Source organism: Ursus maritimus, unplaced genomic scaffold (genome assembly GCF_017311325.1).
Source record: "Ursus maritimus isolate PB19 unplaced genomic scaffold, ASM1731132v1 scaffold_19, whole genome shotgun sequence".
NCBI lineage: Eukaryota > Metazoa > Chordata > Mammalia > Carnivora > Ursidae > Ursus > Ursus maritimus.
In genome coordinates, this window is record NW_024424341.1 from 54009824 (window position 1) to 54027562 (window position 17739).

A 17739-nucleotide genomic window follows, 5' to 3' on the forward strand; every position below is an offset into this window, starting at 1 on the left:
TTCTGAGTGCCTCTTTTCTTTGCTGTGGGTCAGGGCTCAGGGTGGGACAGGGTGGGTTGGGGAGACAGGCGGAGGAGTCCGACGTATGGAGCATTGTCTCCTTGACCTGTGCCGAGGACTTTGAACTTCATGGTCTCAAAAAAATCCTCACAAGAACCTTGGGAGCGGGGCCCTGTTAATTCTGTGAGGGCATTGAGACCCTGAGATGTGAAGTCACTTGTCAGGACAGGGAGAGCTGCTGGGTCGGACCCCCAGCCTGAGGTGACTGCTCTGCTGTATTCTTCCGTGGCTGGGCTGCCCAAGATGAGGGAGCCGGCTGGTTCATCACCATGCACACAGCAGGTGTTTATCATACTTAAAATGGATAATAGGGAGGGATTTGGGAAGGAGCAAGGGTAGGACCTGGGCTAGAAAGCTTGGATGTCCCCTCCTCCAGGAAGCCCTCCTTAGCCCCCAGGCTGGGTCATCACTGCCAAGTGATGGGTCTGTCTTTCCCACTGGACTGTGAGCCCTAGGAGGACAGGGCCGGGGTCGACATCACCACTGTCCCCAGGCAGAGTCCAGCACAGGACTGGGCGCGATGCAGGAGCTCGGTACTACTGAGTGGAATAATTATCCTCAATAGGAAAAAACACCTAAACATTACTTTTCTTTTTTTAAGGTTTATTTATTTATTTGAGAGAGAGAGCACAGAGGGAGAGGGAGAAGCAGGCTCCCCACTGAGCAGAGAGTCCGATGCATGGCTCGATCCCAGGACCCGGAGATCACGATCCGAGCTGAAGACAGACAGTCAACCGACACAGCCACCCAGGCGCCCCTAAACATTACATTTTCACAAAACGCCTTGAGGTAGGTGCTGTCACTGCCCCTATTTGACAGAGGAAGAAACTGAGGCACAGAAGTCTTAAGCCACTTATGTGATGTCACACAGCAAAAAATGGGAAGAGCTGAGATTTGTATGTAGGCTGGCGGGTAGGGGTGGGGGGGCGGTTCCAGGGGCCGCATCCTTTCTCCACTTTCCTTGTTCCTGAGTCACCAGCCAGACACGTTGGCTCCAACTACACACACACACACACACACACACCTGGCCCTGGGCCTCACCTGCATCAACCCCAGCATATTAAAATGCCCCCACATCCCTCATCAGAGAAAACTCAAGCCGTCACACTGCGGTTAGCTAGTTGGCAAAAGGGTATATTCTGTGCCGATTTGTTCAATTACTCATCTTTACTTGACCGTATTTCCAGCATTTTGGAGCCAATTTATTTTTCAAGCACTTTCCTGCGCCCCCCCACCCCCGCCCCAGCTCTCAGGTTGGAGAGGCGCAGAGACAGAGAAGATGGACAGCACGCAGTTCATGGGGTGTGCCCTCCGCTTTTGTGGGTTGTTGGTTTATTTTTTTTTTTAGATTTTATTTATTTATTTGACAGAAAGAGAGACAGCCAGCGAGAGAGGGAGCACAAGCAGGGGGAGTGGGAGAGGAAGAAGCAGGCTCCCAGCGAAGCAGGGAGCCGGATGTGGGGCTCGATCCTAGGATCCTGGGATCACACCCTGAGCCGAAGGCAGACGCTTAATGACTGAGCCACCCAGGCACCCCTGCCCTCCACTTTTGAAGAGAGGCTTAAGGCGCACCTGGGTGGCTCAGTCGTTTGGGCGTCTGCCTTCGGCTCAGGTCATGATCCCAGGGTCCTGGCATCGAGTCCTGCATTGGGCTCCTTGCTCAGCGGGGAGCCTGCTTCTCCCTCTGCCTGCCGCTCCCCCGGCTTGCGCGCTCTCTCTCTTTTTTTCTCTCTTACAAATAAATAAATAAAATCTTTTAAAAAGAAAGAAAAAGAAACAGGAGAAGACGCACAGGGTGGTACCACTGACGTAAACTTAGAACACGTGTGGGGCACAGCCCTTATAGGTTTCCTTATACCTCTGTCCGAGGACAGCTCCAAGCTCATGGGAGGGAGGCTCAAGGAGTGAGGGCGGAGAACAAAGGTGGGAAATACATAAATAGAAGCCTCTGTACACAATGCCTCATCCCCCCCCCCATCAGCCTTCCGAGCTCCTTATGCTCCCTTCCCACTCGGCAGCCAGAGGGATCCTGTTGGAACACAAGTCACAGCACACACACCCTTCCTCTGCTCAGAGCCCTCCCTCCAGCCTCAGAGGAAAACCCGAAGGTGGTATCAGAGTTTACCAGCTCCACACTACCTGGCCTGGTCACCCTTGTGGCCTCTTGCCCTTCCTCATGTGCAACTCCTCAGGCTCCTCGGACACACTGGGCAGACTCCTACCCCAGGGCCTTTGCACCTGCTACTCCCCTGCCTGGAATACTCTTTCACCAGATGTCCAGGTATCTGTCTGGCTTGCTCCTCACCTCCTTGGGGTCTCTGTTCAACACCCGCCTCCCCATTGCGCTCCCCCCACACGGCTCTCCCATCACTCTCCCATCTCTGTATCTGTCTTTCTTTCCAGTATTTGCTATCCTCGAATATATCATATGTCTATTTGCTTACTTGTTTACTGCCTGTGTCTCCCGCTGCTGGGATGTCAAGTTCATGGAGGCTGTCTTGTCTCCTGCAGGGCCCCCAAATGCCCAGAACAGTGCCTGGCACACAGTGAGAGCGTGAGCAATACTTCTGGAATCAGTGCATGAACATTTGCAACCCACGGACCAGCTGACATGTAGACACATGATTCCCATTCATTACACACTCGTGAACTCATTCATTCTCATTTTAAGATTTCCTTTTTACACTTTATATTTAGAGCCAATGCGTTTGTTCTGCTCAGGTTTACAAACACACCTTCAGGACGTCAGAGAGCAAATAGCCCTGATCCAACCAAGAACAAAAACACCCGGAGAGCCCCAGACGTGCATGTAGAAACACTCACACTCAGGAGCGCGTGTGGCACGTTCAGACAGCCCCACCCAAGGCACACACTCCACACAGGGGGCAGGGCGGGGATGGGGGACTCCCCGTGGGCACCTGGCTCAGCGTAGCTGGTCAGGGAGGGCTCCCTAGAGGAGGGGACACGGCACCTGAAACCCAAAAGACAATCCAGAAGTCTTCAGAAAGAACTGGGGAAGAGCGTGACCAGCAACACCACTTTTGTCCCCATGAATGTTCATCTGCAAACTTGATGTGAATGAAAAACTGGATATAACAACGAATGAATGGAGCCCCTTTGGAAAACAGTTTAGCGCTTCCTCCAAGAGTTCAACAGAGCGACCGTTGGGCAGGTTAGGTGTCCACCCAAAAAAACTGCACACAAATTCACACGAAAATGGGCAGTGCACACAGGGACGCCTGGGTGGCTCGGTTGGTTGAGCGTCTGCCTTCAGCTCAGGTCATGATCCCAGGGTCCTGGGTTCGAGCCCCACATCGGGCTCCTTGCTCAGCGGGGAGTCTGCTTCTCCCTCTGCCTCTGCTGCTCCCCCTGCTTGTGCTTGCTCTCACTCTCTTTCCAATAAATAAATAAACTCTTTTTTTTAAAATGCGTATGCACATGTCCATGGCGGTATTGCTCATAACAGCCAAAAAGTGGAAACAGCCCAAGTGCCCAACAACTGACGAACATCCCCCAGTGTGTGTACATGGACCCCATACAGTGAGTATTATTCTGCCATAAAACGGAAGGAAACACTGACACACGGCACAGCATGAACGACCCGCGAAAACCCGATGCTCAGTGAAGAAGGTAGCCGCGAGAGGCCAGGCAGGGCTCGAGTCATGACATCCGGAAGAGGGAAATCCATAGAAACAGAAAGGCAATCCGAGGTGGCCCTGCTGGACCGGGGGAAGAAGGCACAGGGAGTGACCCCGATGGGCTCATGGGTGTGGGGGTTTCTTTTCAGGGTGATGGAAATGTTCTGGAATTAGACGGTGGTGATGGTTGCACAACTTTGCAAATATGCTAAAAAACAACAACAACACACACACATTGGATTGCCCACTTCAAAAGGGTGAATTTTATGGTATGCGAATATCTCCTTTTTTTGTTTTGCTGGAACTCACAACACTGAGATCAAGAGTCAGATGGGCTTAACCGACTGAGCCAGCCGGGCGCCCCAATATCTCTGTGTCTTAACAATGAAGGGAAGCAGAACTCTCTGGAGACAGCAGAAAGAAGAGATAAAGGAGGGGACATTTCAGTCTCTCTTGGGCCCCAGACATTCCTGCCACAACCCAGGGCCGCAGAGGAGGGAGGTGAGGGCCCAGGAGTGTTAGAAGGGAGGTGGATTCCAGGATTCAGGAGTGAGGGAATGGGGTCTGGACTGGGGGAGAGAGATCTTGGTGTCTGGTGGTCTCTCCGACACAGAGCTGCAAACTCAGAGATGCTCCCTGACATCAGACAAGCGCCCTGGGGTCTCAGAGCCCACCCCAACACCCATCCCCCCTCTTGTGACCTCTCTCTCTGCTCCCATCACCCTACCCCCAGCTGGTATTCAGCTGACTCTGAGGTCCTCCCTGAACGACCTTCAGCCTGTTCCCGTCCCCAGGATGGGCAAACATTGCAAACAGTAAACAGCCCACACTGACCTTGGAGCCAGGGCAGGGGTCAGAGACCTCCCCGGGGCCCACCCGGCTGCCGGCCCTGCTCCAACCTCCCTCTTGGCCTCTAGGACCCAGCTGGGGAGCTGCCGCAGGGGTTGTCCTGGCTTGGCTAGGTGTGAGGGAGCCGGGTTCAAATTCACCACTTGGTGGTTGAGGAGCCCTTGGTCAGCGGCCTCACCCCAACAGCGCCAAGCCTCCGTGTTCTCATCTGTAAAACGGAAATGATGAAGATGGCCAGGCCATAGCGCTGTTGTGTTCATTCAATGAGTTAAGGCGCCAAACCACCACTGGCCATGGTGCCTAGTGCAGAGCACATGCTCAGAAAACAGAAGCTTGGGCCCCTGGGTGGCTCAGTCATTAAGCGTCTGCCTTCGGCTCAGGTCATGATCCCAGGGTCCTAGGCTCGAGCCCGGCATATGGCTCCCTGCTCAGCTGGGAATCTGCTTCTCCCTCTCCCTCCCCCCTTGCTGGTTCTCTCTCTCTCTCTCTCACTTGCTCTCTCTCAAGTAAATACATAAAATCTTAAAAAAAAAAAAAAGAATGAAAGAAAGAAAACACAAGCTTAATAAACAGCCTCTGACCTTGACTTGACCTTGACTGAGCACTTCTGCGGTGTATCCGGCGCTGCTCACGGCAATTTACATAAACAGTCTCCTCTCCTCTCCAGGGCAGCTGGTGCTTGACTCCCGGGCATGGACGAAGAAACAGGCCCAGAGAGGTTAAGCAACTCGCAGCAGGTCACACAGCAGGGCAGACGTAGAGTCAGGCTCTGAACCCCACCCACCTGGCGTCTGCCCACGATGCATGGTGGGCTTTTCTTTTTCTTTTCTCCTATGGTCAAATACATAACACCAAATTTACCATGTTAACCATTTTAGGGGTACCCGTCAGCGACATTACGTACATTGACACTGTTCTGCAACCTTCACCACCATCCACTTCTGGAACTTTCTCGTCATTCCGAACAGAAGCTCTCAGCTTTCATTGTTTTTTCCCCAGCGGTTTCATTTTGCCCATTGTTGTTAGCCGGGAGCTCCGGGGCACATTTGTTGCATACCTACTGTGTGCTGGCGCCCCCGCGGGGGCCCCTGGGGGGAGCAGCTTTCCGCAGGAAGGAAGCTGATGGGTCAGCATGAAACGGTCCAGTAGCTGCCCCGCATCTGGGGGGGGGGCGGCATTCCCAGACCCTCAGGGGATGCCTGAAACCACAGGTAGTGCCAACCCCTCCATCTACTGGTTTTCCCTGTCCGGACACTATGGTAAAGTTTAACTTGTCAATTAGACACAGTAATGATGAGTAAACTAGAACAGTTATAATAATACACTGTAATAAAAGTTCTGTGAGGGGCGCCTGGGTGGCTCAGTCGTTAAGCGTCTTCCTTCGGCTCAGGGCGTGATCCCGGTGCTCTGGGATCGAGCCCCAGATCGGGCTCCCTGTTCCGCTGGGAGCCTGCTTCTTCCTCTCCCACTCCCCCTGCTTGTGTTCCCTCTCTCGCTGGCTGTCTCTCTCTCTCTGTCAAATAAATAAATAAAATCTTTAAATAAATAAATAAATAAATAAATAAATAAATAAATAAATAAAAGTTCTGTGAGTGTGCCCTCTCTCTCTCTCCCTCCCAGAATACCTTGTTGAACTGTACTCACCCCTCTTCATGTGATGATGCGAGATGATAAAATGCCCACGTGACGGGAATGACATAGGTACTGCGACGTGGTATTTGGTGAGTGCTGGCCTGCTGGGGTAGTGTCAGATTATCTGCTTCCAGACCTTAGTTGACCTCGGGTAACCGAAACTGTGGGTAAGGGGAGACTACTAGGGGCACCTGGAGGGCTCAGCCAGTTAGGTGATAACTTTGGCTCAGATGGTGATCGTGGGGTCCTGGGTTCGAGCCCCGGGTTGGGCTCCGTGCTCAGCGAGGAGTCTGCTTGTCCGTCTCCCTCTGTCCCTCCCCCAGCTCATGCTTGCACTCTCTCTCAAATAAATAAATAATTAATAATAATAATAAAAGGTGGGGGTACTCCTGTATGAGTTGCTCAGGTTGTGGCCAAGGTGGGGTTGTCGGATTCACCGCATGAAAATACGGGATCCCAGGGTCCCTGGGTGGCTCAGTTGGTTAAGTGTCTGCCTTCGGCTCAGGTGGTGATCCCAGAGTCCTGTGATCAAGTCCCGCATCAGGCTCCCTGCTCAGCGGGGAGTCTGCTTCTCCTTCTCCCTCTGCCTTCCGCTCCCCCTGCTTGTGGCGAATAACAAATAATTTTTAGTATACTTCCCAAATATTGCGTGGGACATACTTATACTAAAAGAAAAACTTATTATTTATCTGAATTCAAATGGGCGTCCTGTGTTTTATCTGCCAGCCCTGCCCTGAGGAATCCAGTCCATGGTCCCCTGGCTGAACCGTGTGCCCTGGCTCATGGCTGGAACCTCTGGGAGAAAAAGGCTCATTTTCTTTCTGCCTGGTGTTGGGCCTGAGCCTGATATTGACGACTTCCTACTCCGTGCACCTGGAACTTTCTCTCACGGGGCCTCACCCAGCCTTCCCATGGGCTTTGGGAGGCAGGGCCTGCGAGCATCTGCACTTTACAGATGAAAACCCGGAAGCCCAGGGAAGGAGTTGTAATTGTGCGGGTCACCTGGTGAGAGCGTGTCCCAGTGCCCGTGGGATCTTAGAAAGAGAAGAATCATAAACAGCCATGATCTGTGAGCACCACATCACCAGGGTCCTTGCCAAGATGTTTCCTCGTATCATTTCATTCAATCGAAATCCTGCCGGAAGTATGGATTGTGGGCCCATTTTCAGAGGCGTGAACTGAAGCCAGAGAGCCAGGCCAGTAGGTGAGGTGGAGCCAGGATTTGAACCCCAGTTACGGGAGGAGGGGGCCGGAGAGCCTTCTGTCTTCCCCTGTCAGGCCAGAGCGCTGGGAGGGTAGGAAGGAGGAAGGCCAGCAGGGGCGGGCAAGGCCTCTGCTTGTCACTGTCACCTGGGCCCCTCTCTCTGAAGTCCCTGCCAAGGGGCGTGGGGAGGCAGCCAGGGGAGGGCTCTGCTCGCTCGGTGCAGCCTCCCCCTCCCCCAGCCAGGAGAGCTGAGCACGGAGGAACAGAGGAGGAACGGAGGAACGAGAACCCCCAGAAATGTTGCCTCCTGGACTCAGGCCCCAGGCCCTGCCCTCCCTCTGCTTCTGCATTCTGGTCCTGGCCTGTGTTGTGGGTGAGGAGGAGCGGATGGGCGGCTGCGGGGCCCCTGCAGGGGTGTGGGGTGTAGGGCGTGCAGGTTGGCCGACACGTGGTTATGGAGCTTGGGTGTTTCGTCGTGGAGAGATGGGTGTGCGTTTCTGGGAGAACGTGTCGGTGGTGGCCGCGTGTGAGGTGTGCACATGGGGCTGGTGCAAATGACCGTGGTCGAGGGTGTGCGTTGGTGTGTGTATTTGCACAAGAACATGACGTTGTGGTAAACGTGTGTCCGTGAACAAGCATATATAGTTTTGTGTGCACAGGTTTTTATGCAAAAGATATGAGTGTGTGGACGCTGTGAGGGTGTCTGTGTGTGTTGGTATGTGAGCCTGTCTGCGTTCTGCACATGCATCTAAAATTTTAACACTCCAGTGTGCCAGGTGCCCTCCCAAGTGCCTCATGCATGGTCACTCTGACTTCTCCCAGTAACCCCGAGGCAGCGCTCTCATTATCCCATTCTACAGAAGGGAACACTGAGTATGGAAGAGGCTCAGTCATTGGCTGAGGCACTCTGAAGGTCATACGGGTGCTTCTGTACATGCACGAACACGTGTGTCCATGTGAAGGCTGGGTTCTGTAGGCAACGCTTTGCCCAGGCGCGTGAGTGCTGGACAGGCAGGCGTGTACGAGGAGGTCAACTGCGATCTGAGGCAGGACCCCAGCCCCCTGGGGGAAACGAACAGCATAGCCCTGCCAACCTCCATCCCTGGGGGTCTTCCTGTGCTCTCCCTCCGCTGCCTGCAGACGTGGTTCAGACAGTGTGGGGGTCACAGGAGACCCAAGGGGGCAGCAAGATCAGGTAGTAAAGGAGGCATCAGGAGGGGGATGGGGTCAAAGAGGTGGGGTTACTGAGGGGGGACACCACAGACAGACAGAGGGGTGACAGGAGGGGCTGTGGGCACAGAGGGTGACAAGAAATTGACTGATGGCTAAAAGGGGGACAAGTGGTCAAAGGGACATACGAGGTGAAAGGCAGCCATGACGGACGTCAAGGGGCTGCCCTTGGGCCACCAGGAGTGACAGTGATGGTGAGCACGGTGGGGAAGGGAGGAGGAAGGATTCTCAGGTCCCAGCCTGCCCATATGGCCCTCTGGTCCCATCTAGGATGCCTGCAAGCTGTGCCCACAGAATCCCCGAGCCCCCAACCGGGGCTAGCGAGTAGTTCTTGGAGCCTGGTGTCCGACAAGGTGAAGACACTGGTGACCAGGACCAGAGAGAAATGGCAGTGGTTCTGGTGAGTGTGTGCAGATGTGCTTGGGGGGTGGATTCCCGGGTCTGAGGCAGGAGGGGCTGGGGGTCTGGTCTCCAGGGTCTGAGGGAGGAGGGGCTGGGGGTCTGGTCTCCAGGGTCTGAGGCAGGAGGGGCTGGGGGTCTGGACTCCTGGGTCTGAGGGAGGAGGGGCTGGGGGTCTGGTCTCCAGGGTCTGAGGGAGGAGGGGCTGGGGTCTGGACTCCTGGGTCTGAAAGAAGAGGGGCTGGGGGTCTGGACTCCTGGGTTAGAGGGAGAACCTGGGTCAGAGGGAGCAGGGGCAGGGCCGGAACTCTTGGGTTCTGAGTGGTAAGGCTGTGACCTCTGGGTCTGAGAAGAGTGACGGGTAAGAGCTGAGAGCAGGCACTTCTAGCTCTGAAGAGGAGGGGTGAATGGGGCAGCAGAAGTCTTGGGGGTAGCTGGGGTCTCAACCGTCATGTCCCCTCTTCTACAGGGGACCAGAGGCTCTCCAGGGCTTTGTGCAGACCTATTATGATGACCACCTGAAGGACCTGAGTCTCCGCACCCAGGCCTGGCTCCGCAGCTCCAAAGACAGCCTTCTGAACCGGGCCCACAATCTGTGCCCCCGGCTTCTCTGTGGGAATGGGGACCAGAATTAAAGTTTCTGCAGCGTCCGCAATAAAGAAATGCTTCTCTGTGTCCCTGTCCCAGTCCCTTCCCACTGTGGCCACCCCCAGCAGTTAATGACTACAGGAAGTGACACCTGGGGGGGGGACGGGGGGGGGCCCTGAGGGGACGGAGTCAGGGGGATGACCTCCTTCCCCCAGCCCTGAGACCCACCACTGCAGGCTTCTGGGGGGAAGGAGACATCAGACAGCTGAGTCTGGGATGGAGGGGGAAGGCTGGCATGCAGAGGAGGTCAGCAGGTCCCCACGGTGACCCCTCATTCAGAGCTCTGACTTTGCTTCCCACGTGAGGGAAACCCCAGACCCCTTTCCTGGTGGGTGGCCAGAACCCCCAACGCCTTCACAGCCCCCACCCAGCCTGTCTCTCTCAGGAGGCAGTTGTCAGAGTAGGGGCTCCCTGGGGCTTGACCCTGGGGACAGTCACTGCCCTCTCTGCCCTGCACCACCCCCTCAGCGGCCCTGTTGGCTTGGACTTTGGCCTAGGGGACAAGGTGGGGGTGGTGGCTGTGGACGGGGAGGTGGACCTCAAGAGCTATAAAGCCTTTCTGTGCCCGTGTGGAGCCCGTGAGGACGGCCTGCCAGAGTCCGGTAAGAGAGGGACCAAGATGGAAATGGGGAAGGGTCAGCGGGGAGGGGGCAAAGATAATATTATGTCAGAAACCTGCAAGAGTCCCAACGTTCAATTCCTCTGTTGGAGGGGTGGAATTTAGAATCCTAGACTGTTTCCCGGTGCCGATGCCCCTCGGGGTCAGATCTCAGCCTCATCTCCAAATTGCAGATGACAGTGGGCCTGAGCACTGAACTCACTGAGCTGAGCGCTTCTGTCACAGGGGGAGGGGGGAGGGGGNAGGGGGGAGGGAGGGGGAAGGGAGAGGAGGGGGGGTGAAGCCAGATGGAAGGCACGCAGAACAGGGCCCAGGGCATCAGAAACGTGCCCACTGAGTCTGTGAGGTGCATCCTCGTACAGGGTCTCAGCAGAAGTGTCGCCCTCTGCCACGCCCTTCCCAGGCCACGTGACACGCCCTCCCCCCTCCACAGTAGTTGTAGCCCTCACCCCACAGCATGCTGTATGTTTCCCTCATTTAATATCGTTGATTGTATTTCTCTCTCACGTGGGCTGTGGAAGGTCAGGGCTGTGCTTGGCACACACGGTTAGGTGCTCAAGAAATGCTTCTTGAGAGAATGAATGGATGTTAGAACAGAGGTGTGAGAATCAGGAGTAGAATCATAAAATGTGAGACAGTGAGGCCCAAGCCAATGCATTGGCAACTGGACTCGGGGGTTGGGAGGAGGCAGGGGAGAGGGGAAGCCCAACCCCCTCCTCTTGAGTTTGGTGGGCTTCGGGGGGACCCCAGGACTAGATGTCACCAATGACCCTGCCCCACAGCCTTCTCAGCATTCCAGGTCTTCTGAAGCCATGGGTGCCCGATACCTTCTGGTTCTGTTTCTTGTCCTCCTGGTATTGGGATGTGGTGAGTGTTTTTGGCAGGGGAGGAGGGGTCTGTGAGGGGGATGAGATGAGCCCCAAGTATCTTCCCAGTCCAATTCTCACCTGACCCTCTCCTGGTCCCCCTCCTTCCCTGCCTCAATGTCCCCTGGGGCAGGCTCCTTGGCTCTCCTAACACACTCTCCCCCTGCAGAGGTCCAGGGGGCCCATGTGCCCCAGCAAGATGAAGCCACCAGCTCCACACTGCTTGGCCAGATGCAGGAATCACTCTATGGCTACTGGGGGACAGCCAAGTCGGCCGCCCAGGGCCTGTACGAGAAGTCATACCTGAATGGCATGGATGAGAAAATCAGGTATCAACCCGCCCCCACTGGGAACCAGGAGTTCTGGCCCCCAGCCCTGTCCGAACCCTGGATTCTGAGATCCCAGCCCTGTCCTCCCTAGGTATCCAAGAGTTTGGGTTCCAGCTACCTTTTCCCACAGGACACATGATTCTGGGCCCCCAGCCTGTTTCTCCCTTAGACTCGGGGTACTCCCAGCCTCCTCCCTGCTCTGAGCGTCTGTCCTCTCTCTCCAGGGACATGTACAGCAAAAGCACAGCAGCTGTGAGCACTTACACAGGGATTTTCACTGACCAGTTACTTTCTATCCTGAAGGGAGAGCAGTAACAGCTGGGCCCCGACCAGGGGGGAAGGGAGAGTCCAGACCCCACAACCCCTTGGCTCCTCTGACCTACCCCCCACTTCTCAGCAGCTGCCAGCATCCTGCTCCCAACGCCAGTCTGTCTTCTTATAAATAAATTAATTTAAAAAACCATTTATTTTCTTCCATGTGGTTGCTTTTCGAAGACCTCAGGGGCCAAGATGGGGGGACTGATTCAGTCCATCCAATGGTTGTTGAGTGCCCATTGGACGTGCGTAGGCCGAACTTGGTCAGTGGGAATAAAGAGGTGAATAATAATGAATAACCCTAACAACAAAATTAGAGACCGTCCTTCACCAAGGTCTGGCTTTCTCATACGTAAAATGACAAACCATGAACACGGCTAACTTCCAGTGGCCTCTGGCACTACCCACGTCCTCGGAGTATCTTTTAAACGTGCATCACAGTGAGGCATCCCGTGTTAGAGGGAGACTGGTGCCCAGAGGTCACTACTGAGCATAGGAAGTCAGAGCCCAGGTTGTCTGGGACCCAAGAGGCTTGATCTACAAAAGTTGTGCTCTGTGACCATTCCTATACACTGGTCCAACATGTACTTACTGAGACCCTGCTGGGCCCAGGGGACACTGCAGGGAAAAGACAGAGTCCCGCTTTCTGTGGCCCTTCAAAGAGCTATTGATTGGGTCTGGGCCCAATTCCATGCAGCTTTAGTGATTACAGCTGTGTGGTGTGTTTCGTTAGTTAGCTGCTCTCTCCTTATTAGCAACAGTGGTAACATCTTCTGAGCTCCCTTTCAAGATCAGGAGCTCTGTTCCGTCTGGAGGCCACAAACAGAGCCGCTGGGGGGGTGGGAGGGGGGGAGGCTGAGGATGAGCAAGACGACCAAGGGAGAAGATGACTTCAGACAGCAGTTTGTGCAATGAAGAAAAGAAGAAGTGAAGAGATCAAGGCCTGGTGCAATCCCCTTGGACAGGGAACAGGGCCCCCTAGAAAACCTGGCTGGGCTGGTCCCAGGGGATGCACCACAGTGCAGTGTGGTTGGGGCTGTTGTTGCTGGAAAGTGGGGGCGGGGAGGGGGGTACTGGCTTGGTCTCCTATTGGCATCGGCAGCGCAGGATGGTTGGTGGTTGGGAAATGGCTATGCGGGTAGTGGGGAATTGCAGGCAAAAAGCACAGGGTGTGCAAGTAGGAGCAGAGGCGGCACAGAGAGAACAGTGCTGGGGCCCCCAGGTAGAGGGCTGGGGGCCTGGACTTCCGGGTCCCAGGGATGGGGCTGTTGGCTTCTGAGGATCCAGGGCCTGTGTTTCTCCTACTCTGCTTGGCATTAACCTCCAGCCGGCCTCTCAGCGCTCTTGGGGCAGCTTTCCCAGGTCTTGAGGATGGGCAGCTGGGAGTCTAGTAGAAAACAGGGGCCTTGGGGAGGGGCTGTGGGAAATGCCCCCAAGTCCCCAGGGCCTGGGAAGAGCTGAGGCTGCCAAACCCAGGGGGTGATGGGGAGGGGGGACCCTAGAGGAACAATCCCAGCTCTGTCCACTTGTTTCCCACGGACTCAAGCCAAACCAAACCACTGCCCAGGCCAGTTCGGCTTCCAACCAATCCTGGTGCCCTTCCCGGATTCCTCCTTCCTTTCTCAGGCCTCCACCCCAGTCCCACTCCCCCTAGGACCCCAGAGTCCAGGCCCCTGGATGCCTCTTCCCCCAGAACTCGGGAGTCTAGGACCCCAGACTTCCTCTTCCTCGGACTCAGGAGTCTGGACCCCCAAGCCTTTTCCCTCAGGACTCGAAAGTGTAGGGCTCCAGTCCTTTTCTCCCTTAGAAGCTGCAATCGCAGCCTCTGGTTGGTGTTGGGCGTCCCCTAGTGGACGACAGAGTGGCTGCGGGCTGTGATTCACTGAGCAGTTAGTAGAAATGGAAGAACTTATTTGGTCACTCAACAGACATGGGGAAGGGCTTCAGAGGGAGCCTAAGGTCCCAGCCTAGCTGAGAGACCCTCGTGCTCCAACAGATCAGGACTCTGTGGTTTATGAGAGAGGAGGGCAGACCGGAGCAATTTGTATCTAGAGTTGAAAGCAGAGATGGGGTTACAGTGACGCTGCAGATTACGTTTCTAAAGCCCCTCAATTTTTTTAAAAAAGATTTTTATTTATTTATTGGACAGAGAGAGACACAGCAAGAGAGGGAACACCAGCAGGAAGAATGGGAGAGGAAGAAGCAGGCTCCCCCCTGAGCAGGGAGCCCAATGTGGGGCTCCGTCCGAGGACCCTGGGATCATGATCTGAGCCGAAGGCAGACGCTTAACGACTGAGCCACCCAGGCACCCCTCTAAAGCCCCTCACTTGCCTGGGCTTTCTGTGGTCCTCTATTTAGGCTTGTGCATGTAATTTTGTACTTTTTTAAAAAAGAGGCCCACAAATCTCAATCTGCCTCTTGTCTGGTGGACTTCAATCAATACGTTCATTTCATCCCTAGACTTAACAACTGGGCCTAAAATTTCCTTTTTTAAAAAAATTCCTATGTATTTATTTGAGAGCGAAGAGTGAGCACAACCTAGGGGAGGAAGGGGCAGAAGGGCAGGAAACCCGAGAAGGGGCTCGATCTCAAGACCCTGGGATCATGATCTGAGCAGAAGGCGGACGCTTAACCGATTGAGCCACCCAGGCACCCCTTGGGCATACAATTTCACAGACTTGTTTTTGCTTCCCTTAACTATCTGTGAGTGAAGTGGACTGGGAAAAACATTCTCTAAGGTAATTTCTTGCCCTTGTGTTGGTCCTCAGAGGTAGGTCATCGACCTTCCACTTAGCAATCATCTCCTGGGGCAGTGCTGGAGGCAGGGCAGGGAGCATGACTAACCCTCGGTTCCCCGCCCAGGGCAAGACATACCACACCCATCCCTGACAGTGATGACATAAAGTGGGCAGGGATGGGGTTGGGGAGCCCAGGGAACCGGGAAGACTGGGAGGCGGCGCTTGCACAGCCTGGGGTCCTGGGAGGGTTTCCTGGAGGACGTGATATTACTACTGAACTGGGACCGAGAGATAGGTGGAGGAAGTAGATAGTAAAATGAGAAATAAATACTTGGAGAATCCCATTGCAAAGCCTGCTCTCCCTTTCGGGTAATCTGTAAGGTCCATAATAACAGTGCAAGATATTGATCGCTTGCTAAGAGTGAGGTGGGGTTGGGTGGGTAGGTGCTTCACATTCGTGATCTCACCAGGTCTTTCCAAAACCCCCACGGCACACAAGCAGGACGGAAATTCTTCGTTTATAAAAAGAGGAAGAGACTGAGCCCCAAAGAGGTATGTCACTTGTCCGGGATCATTTAGAAGGTCAGTAGCACAACCAGAGTTTAAACCAGGTCACACCTCCACTCAACTCATAGATAAGGCTTAGTAGCCGGTCACAGACTTTTTTCTGATCCTCCACACCACCCTCCCCAGGCCAGGGGTCTCGCAACACGTGTCCAGGCTTGGATCTGTACAAAGATACATAGCTTAAAAAAAAAAAAAAAGATGACGTTCTTAGAACCCTTGAAGCAGAGTCCAGAGTTGCGAAATTCGCTAGGAAGCAAAGATCACCCCGGAACGCGCGTGCGGGCTAAACTAAGTGACCCGAAAGCCTGGGGAGGGGCTGGCTGGCGGCTGTGAGAACCCTGATACAGTAATTCCGAGTGCACGGGAAAATTCTTAACCTAAGGGGACTTGAAAGAAAGGTTTGCTTTAGGAAGAGGGATCTGAAGGCGACGGGACCGACAAAAGGCCCGCCCTCTAAGTCCTGGGTACGGTGGCCACGGAGGTTCATGCAACACTGGGGGATCGTTTTGAGGCGTTACGGTGGCCGGGAAAGCTCAAGAAACACGAAAACGGAAAGGCCTCGAAGAATCGGCCAGGCGAGCAGGATGGCCTACAAGCTCACATAAATGGAAGAGGCGGTCTTACTCGAGAAAGCAAAGGGAGTGGAGCCTGTGGGAAGCTCCTAGGCTGGCCGAGAAAATCCGGGAGTTCAAAGCAGAGAGAACGTCTACTAGATGAAAACAAGCGTGTGGCAGAGAGGAGGCGGAGTACGGTGGCCGGGCTGGTTCGTTCTTAGCCGGAAGCGGCTCTCTCGAGAGGCGTGGCTTAAGCGCTCTTGCCGGATACGGTTGCTGGCGGGTCGGGCTAAGTGTGAAATCTCGCGCGATCGCGCTGGCGCCGTCGGGGACGGGGCGGGGCTGGCGGCGGGGGCGGGGACCCGGAGCGGGAAGATGGCGGCGGCGCAGGAGGCGGACGGGGCCGGCAGCGCCGTGGTTGCGGCCGGGGGAGGCGGCTCCGGTCAGGTACGGAGGCCGAGAGGGGCCTGAGGGGTTCTTCCCCACCCGGGGGGCCTCCCACGGGGCGTGTCCTGCCCCTTCTCGCGGAATCCGGTGCACTGGGGGCTCCTTGCCCAGAGGGACCTTGAGTACCGGGCCCAGGCGGGGCCGGGAGCCCTGGAGGCCGGACAGTGCGGGGAGCGGGGCCCTGTTGCACGCCGGGTCCCCTGCACGCTCGCGCTGGGCGGCCACCAGGCTCTTTGGTCGAGCCGGGAGACAGTGGCGCGGAGGGGCGCAGACTTACACCCAAGCGCCCTGCTTCTCGACTCTGCGATTCCAGGCTCCAAGACCGTTCCTAAAGTGGACTGGCGTTTAGGGTCTCCCTTGCAGTGTCTGGGATGTGGGCAATGATTGATTAATTGGGCGTTTTCTAGCTCTGGGGAAGTCAGGTAATCATCGTGGGTAAGGGCACGGGCTGTGGAGGCCGACAGACCCACTTTACAGACGGAAATCCCAGGAAGAATGAGACTAAGGCGCTTACAGAAGGTCACCCAGGTTGGGTTTGGGATTCATTCCATGTAGAAGTGACCAGACATTGCCTGCCCAGGGGGGTCAGGACTGGGATGTGTGTGCTTTCAGCATAAACTAATCCTACGGGGGAGTTAGCCCAGGTGCTGATCACTTCTGATCCATTGCTGCCTCAACTAAACCAAAGCTACAGAACATACTAGTTCAGTCATCCATCCTTCAGGCGTTTCGGGAATGGATGGAGTGACAGCAAGGTGCTGTCGACCCACCCACTGGGATGTCACTGACATGTGGGAGGCAGCACAGGGGAGAGGAGTGCAGGTTGAGAGGGAAGAATGAAGCTGACTTTCTATGTGACCTTGGACAAGTTCCTTGCCTTCTTTGGGCTTCAGTTCTCAAGTGGTAAGTGGAGGGGTTGGACAGGATGGCCAACCATGGGATGGGTCACCGAGATGGTTCCAGCCATGTCCCTGCCATCAGTGGAGTGGGAGAGAAGATTGACATGTAGAGAATTATAATCCTGAATGACTAGGGTGGTGACAACCGTCTGTTACAGAGACTGAGGGAGCCCAGACAAGGGGCAAATAATATCACCTGGGAAGGACACCAGGATGAGATTTGTGTGATAGAGCCCAATGTGCTTGGTCCGGCATCTGTAACCAGGGCCTGGTGTGGGGGTGGCCTCAGGAAATACTTGTTGAGTTAGCTCTAGAGTAAAGACTCAGACACGTGTCATCAGGGGCTTCCTGGTCCCGCTGAAGGAAGGTCTTTTCCCCCCTCTGAGTTTTTGTCAATTAAAGGGGGCGGGGGGGGAGTGGATCAGAGAGACTAGGGTTCAGATTGCCCCCATTGCCAGGCTTCCAGGGACCCCCTGATTTTCTCTTGTCCCACCTGTGCTTAAAACCTTTCAAGACTTACACCTTTGTCTTCAGGGTAAAGTACAAATTCTTCAAGGCCTTGCATGATCTGAATTTTCTTCAGACTAGACTAGGATTTCTCAGCCTCAGCATTATTGACATTTTGGGTTGGTTAATTCTCTGTCGTGGGGGGCTGACCCGTGCATTGTAGAATGTTCAGCGGCATCCCTGGCCTCTACACACTAGATGTCAGCACATATACCCCTTTCCAGTTGTGGCAGTCAGA

The 17739-nt window shown here is 55.0% G+C and overlaps 3 protein-coding genes across 3 annotated transcripts in view; all 3 read left to right on the forward strand.

The window, feature by feature from the left end:
- Nucleotides 1-7646: 7646 nt before the first annotated feature.
- APOC4 (apolipoprotein C4) lies at nt 7647-9647 on the forward strand. Its single transcript, XM_008684450.2, has 3 exons — nt 7647-7756; nt 8884-9013; nt 9482-9647. Exons 1-3 carry the CDS (start codon nt 7681-7683, stop codon nt 9645-9647), a joined length of 372 nt encoding a protein of 123 aa, XP_008682672.1. The 5' UTR covers nt 7647-7680.
- Nucleotides 9648-11031: 1384 nt separating this feature from the next.
- APOC2 (apolipoprotein C2) lies at nt 11032-11789 on the forward strand. The gene is made up of 3 exons (XM_008684452.1): nt 11032-11146; nt 11315-11474; nt 11699-11789. Exons 1-3 carry the CDS (start codon nt 11092-11094, stop codon nt 11787-11789), a joined length of 306 nt encoding a protein of 101 aa, XP_008682674.1. The 5' UTR covers nt 11032-11091.
- A 4212-nt stretch (nt 11790-16001) lies between these two features.
- CLPTM1 (CLPTM1 regulator of GABA type A receptor forward trafficking) overlaps nt 16002-17739 on the forward strand; it is a 30146-nt gene continuing 28408 nt past the window's right edge. The window contains exon 1 of the mRNA XM_040634137.1: nt 16002-16095. Coding sequence (XP_040490071.1) covers nt 16024-16095 — 72 coding nt within the window. The 5' untranslated portion in view covers nt 16002-16023. The remainder of the gene's footprint in view (nt 16096-17739) is intronic.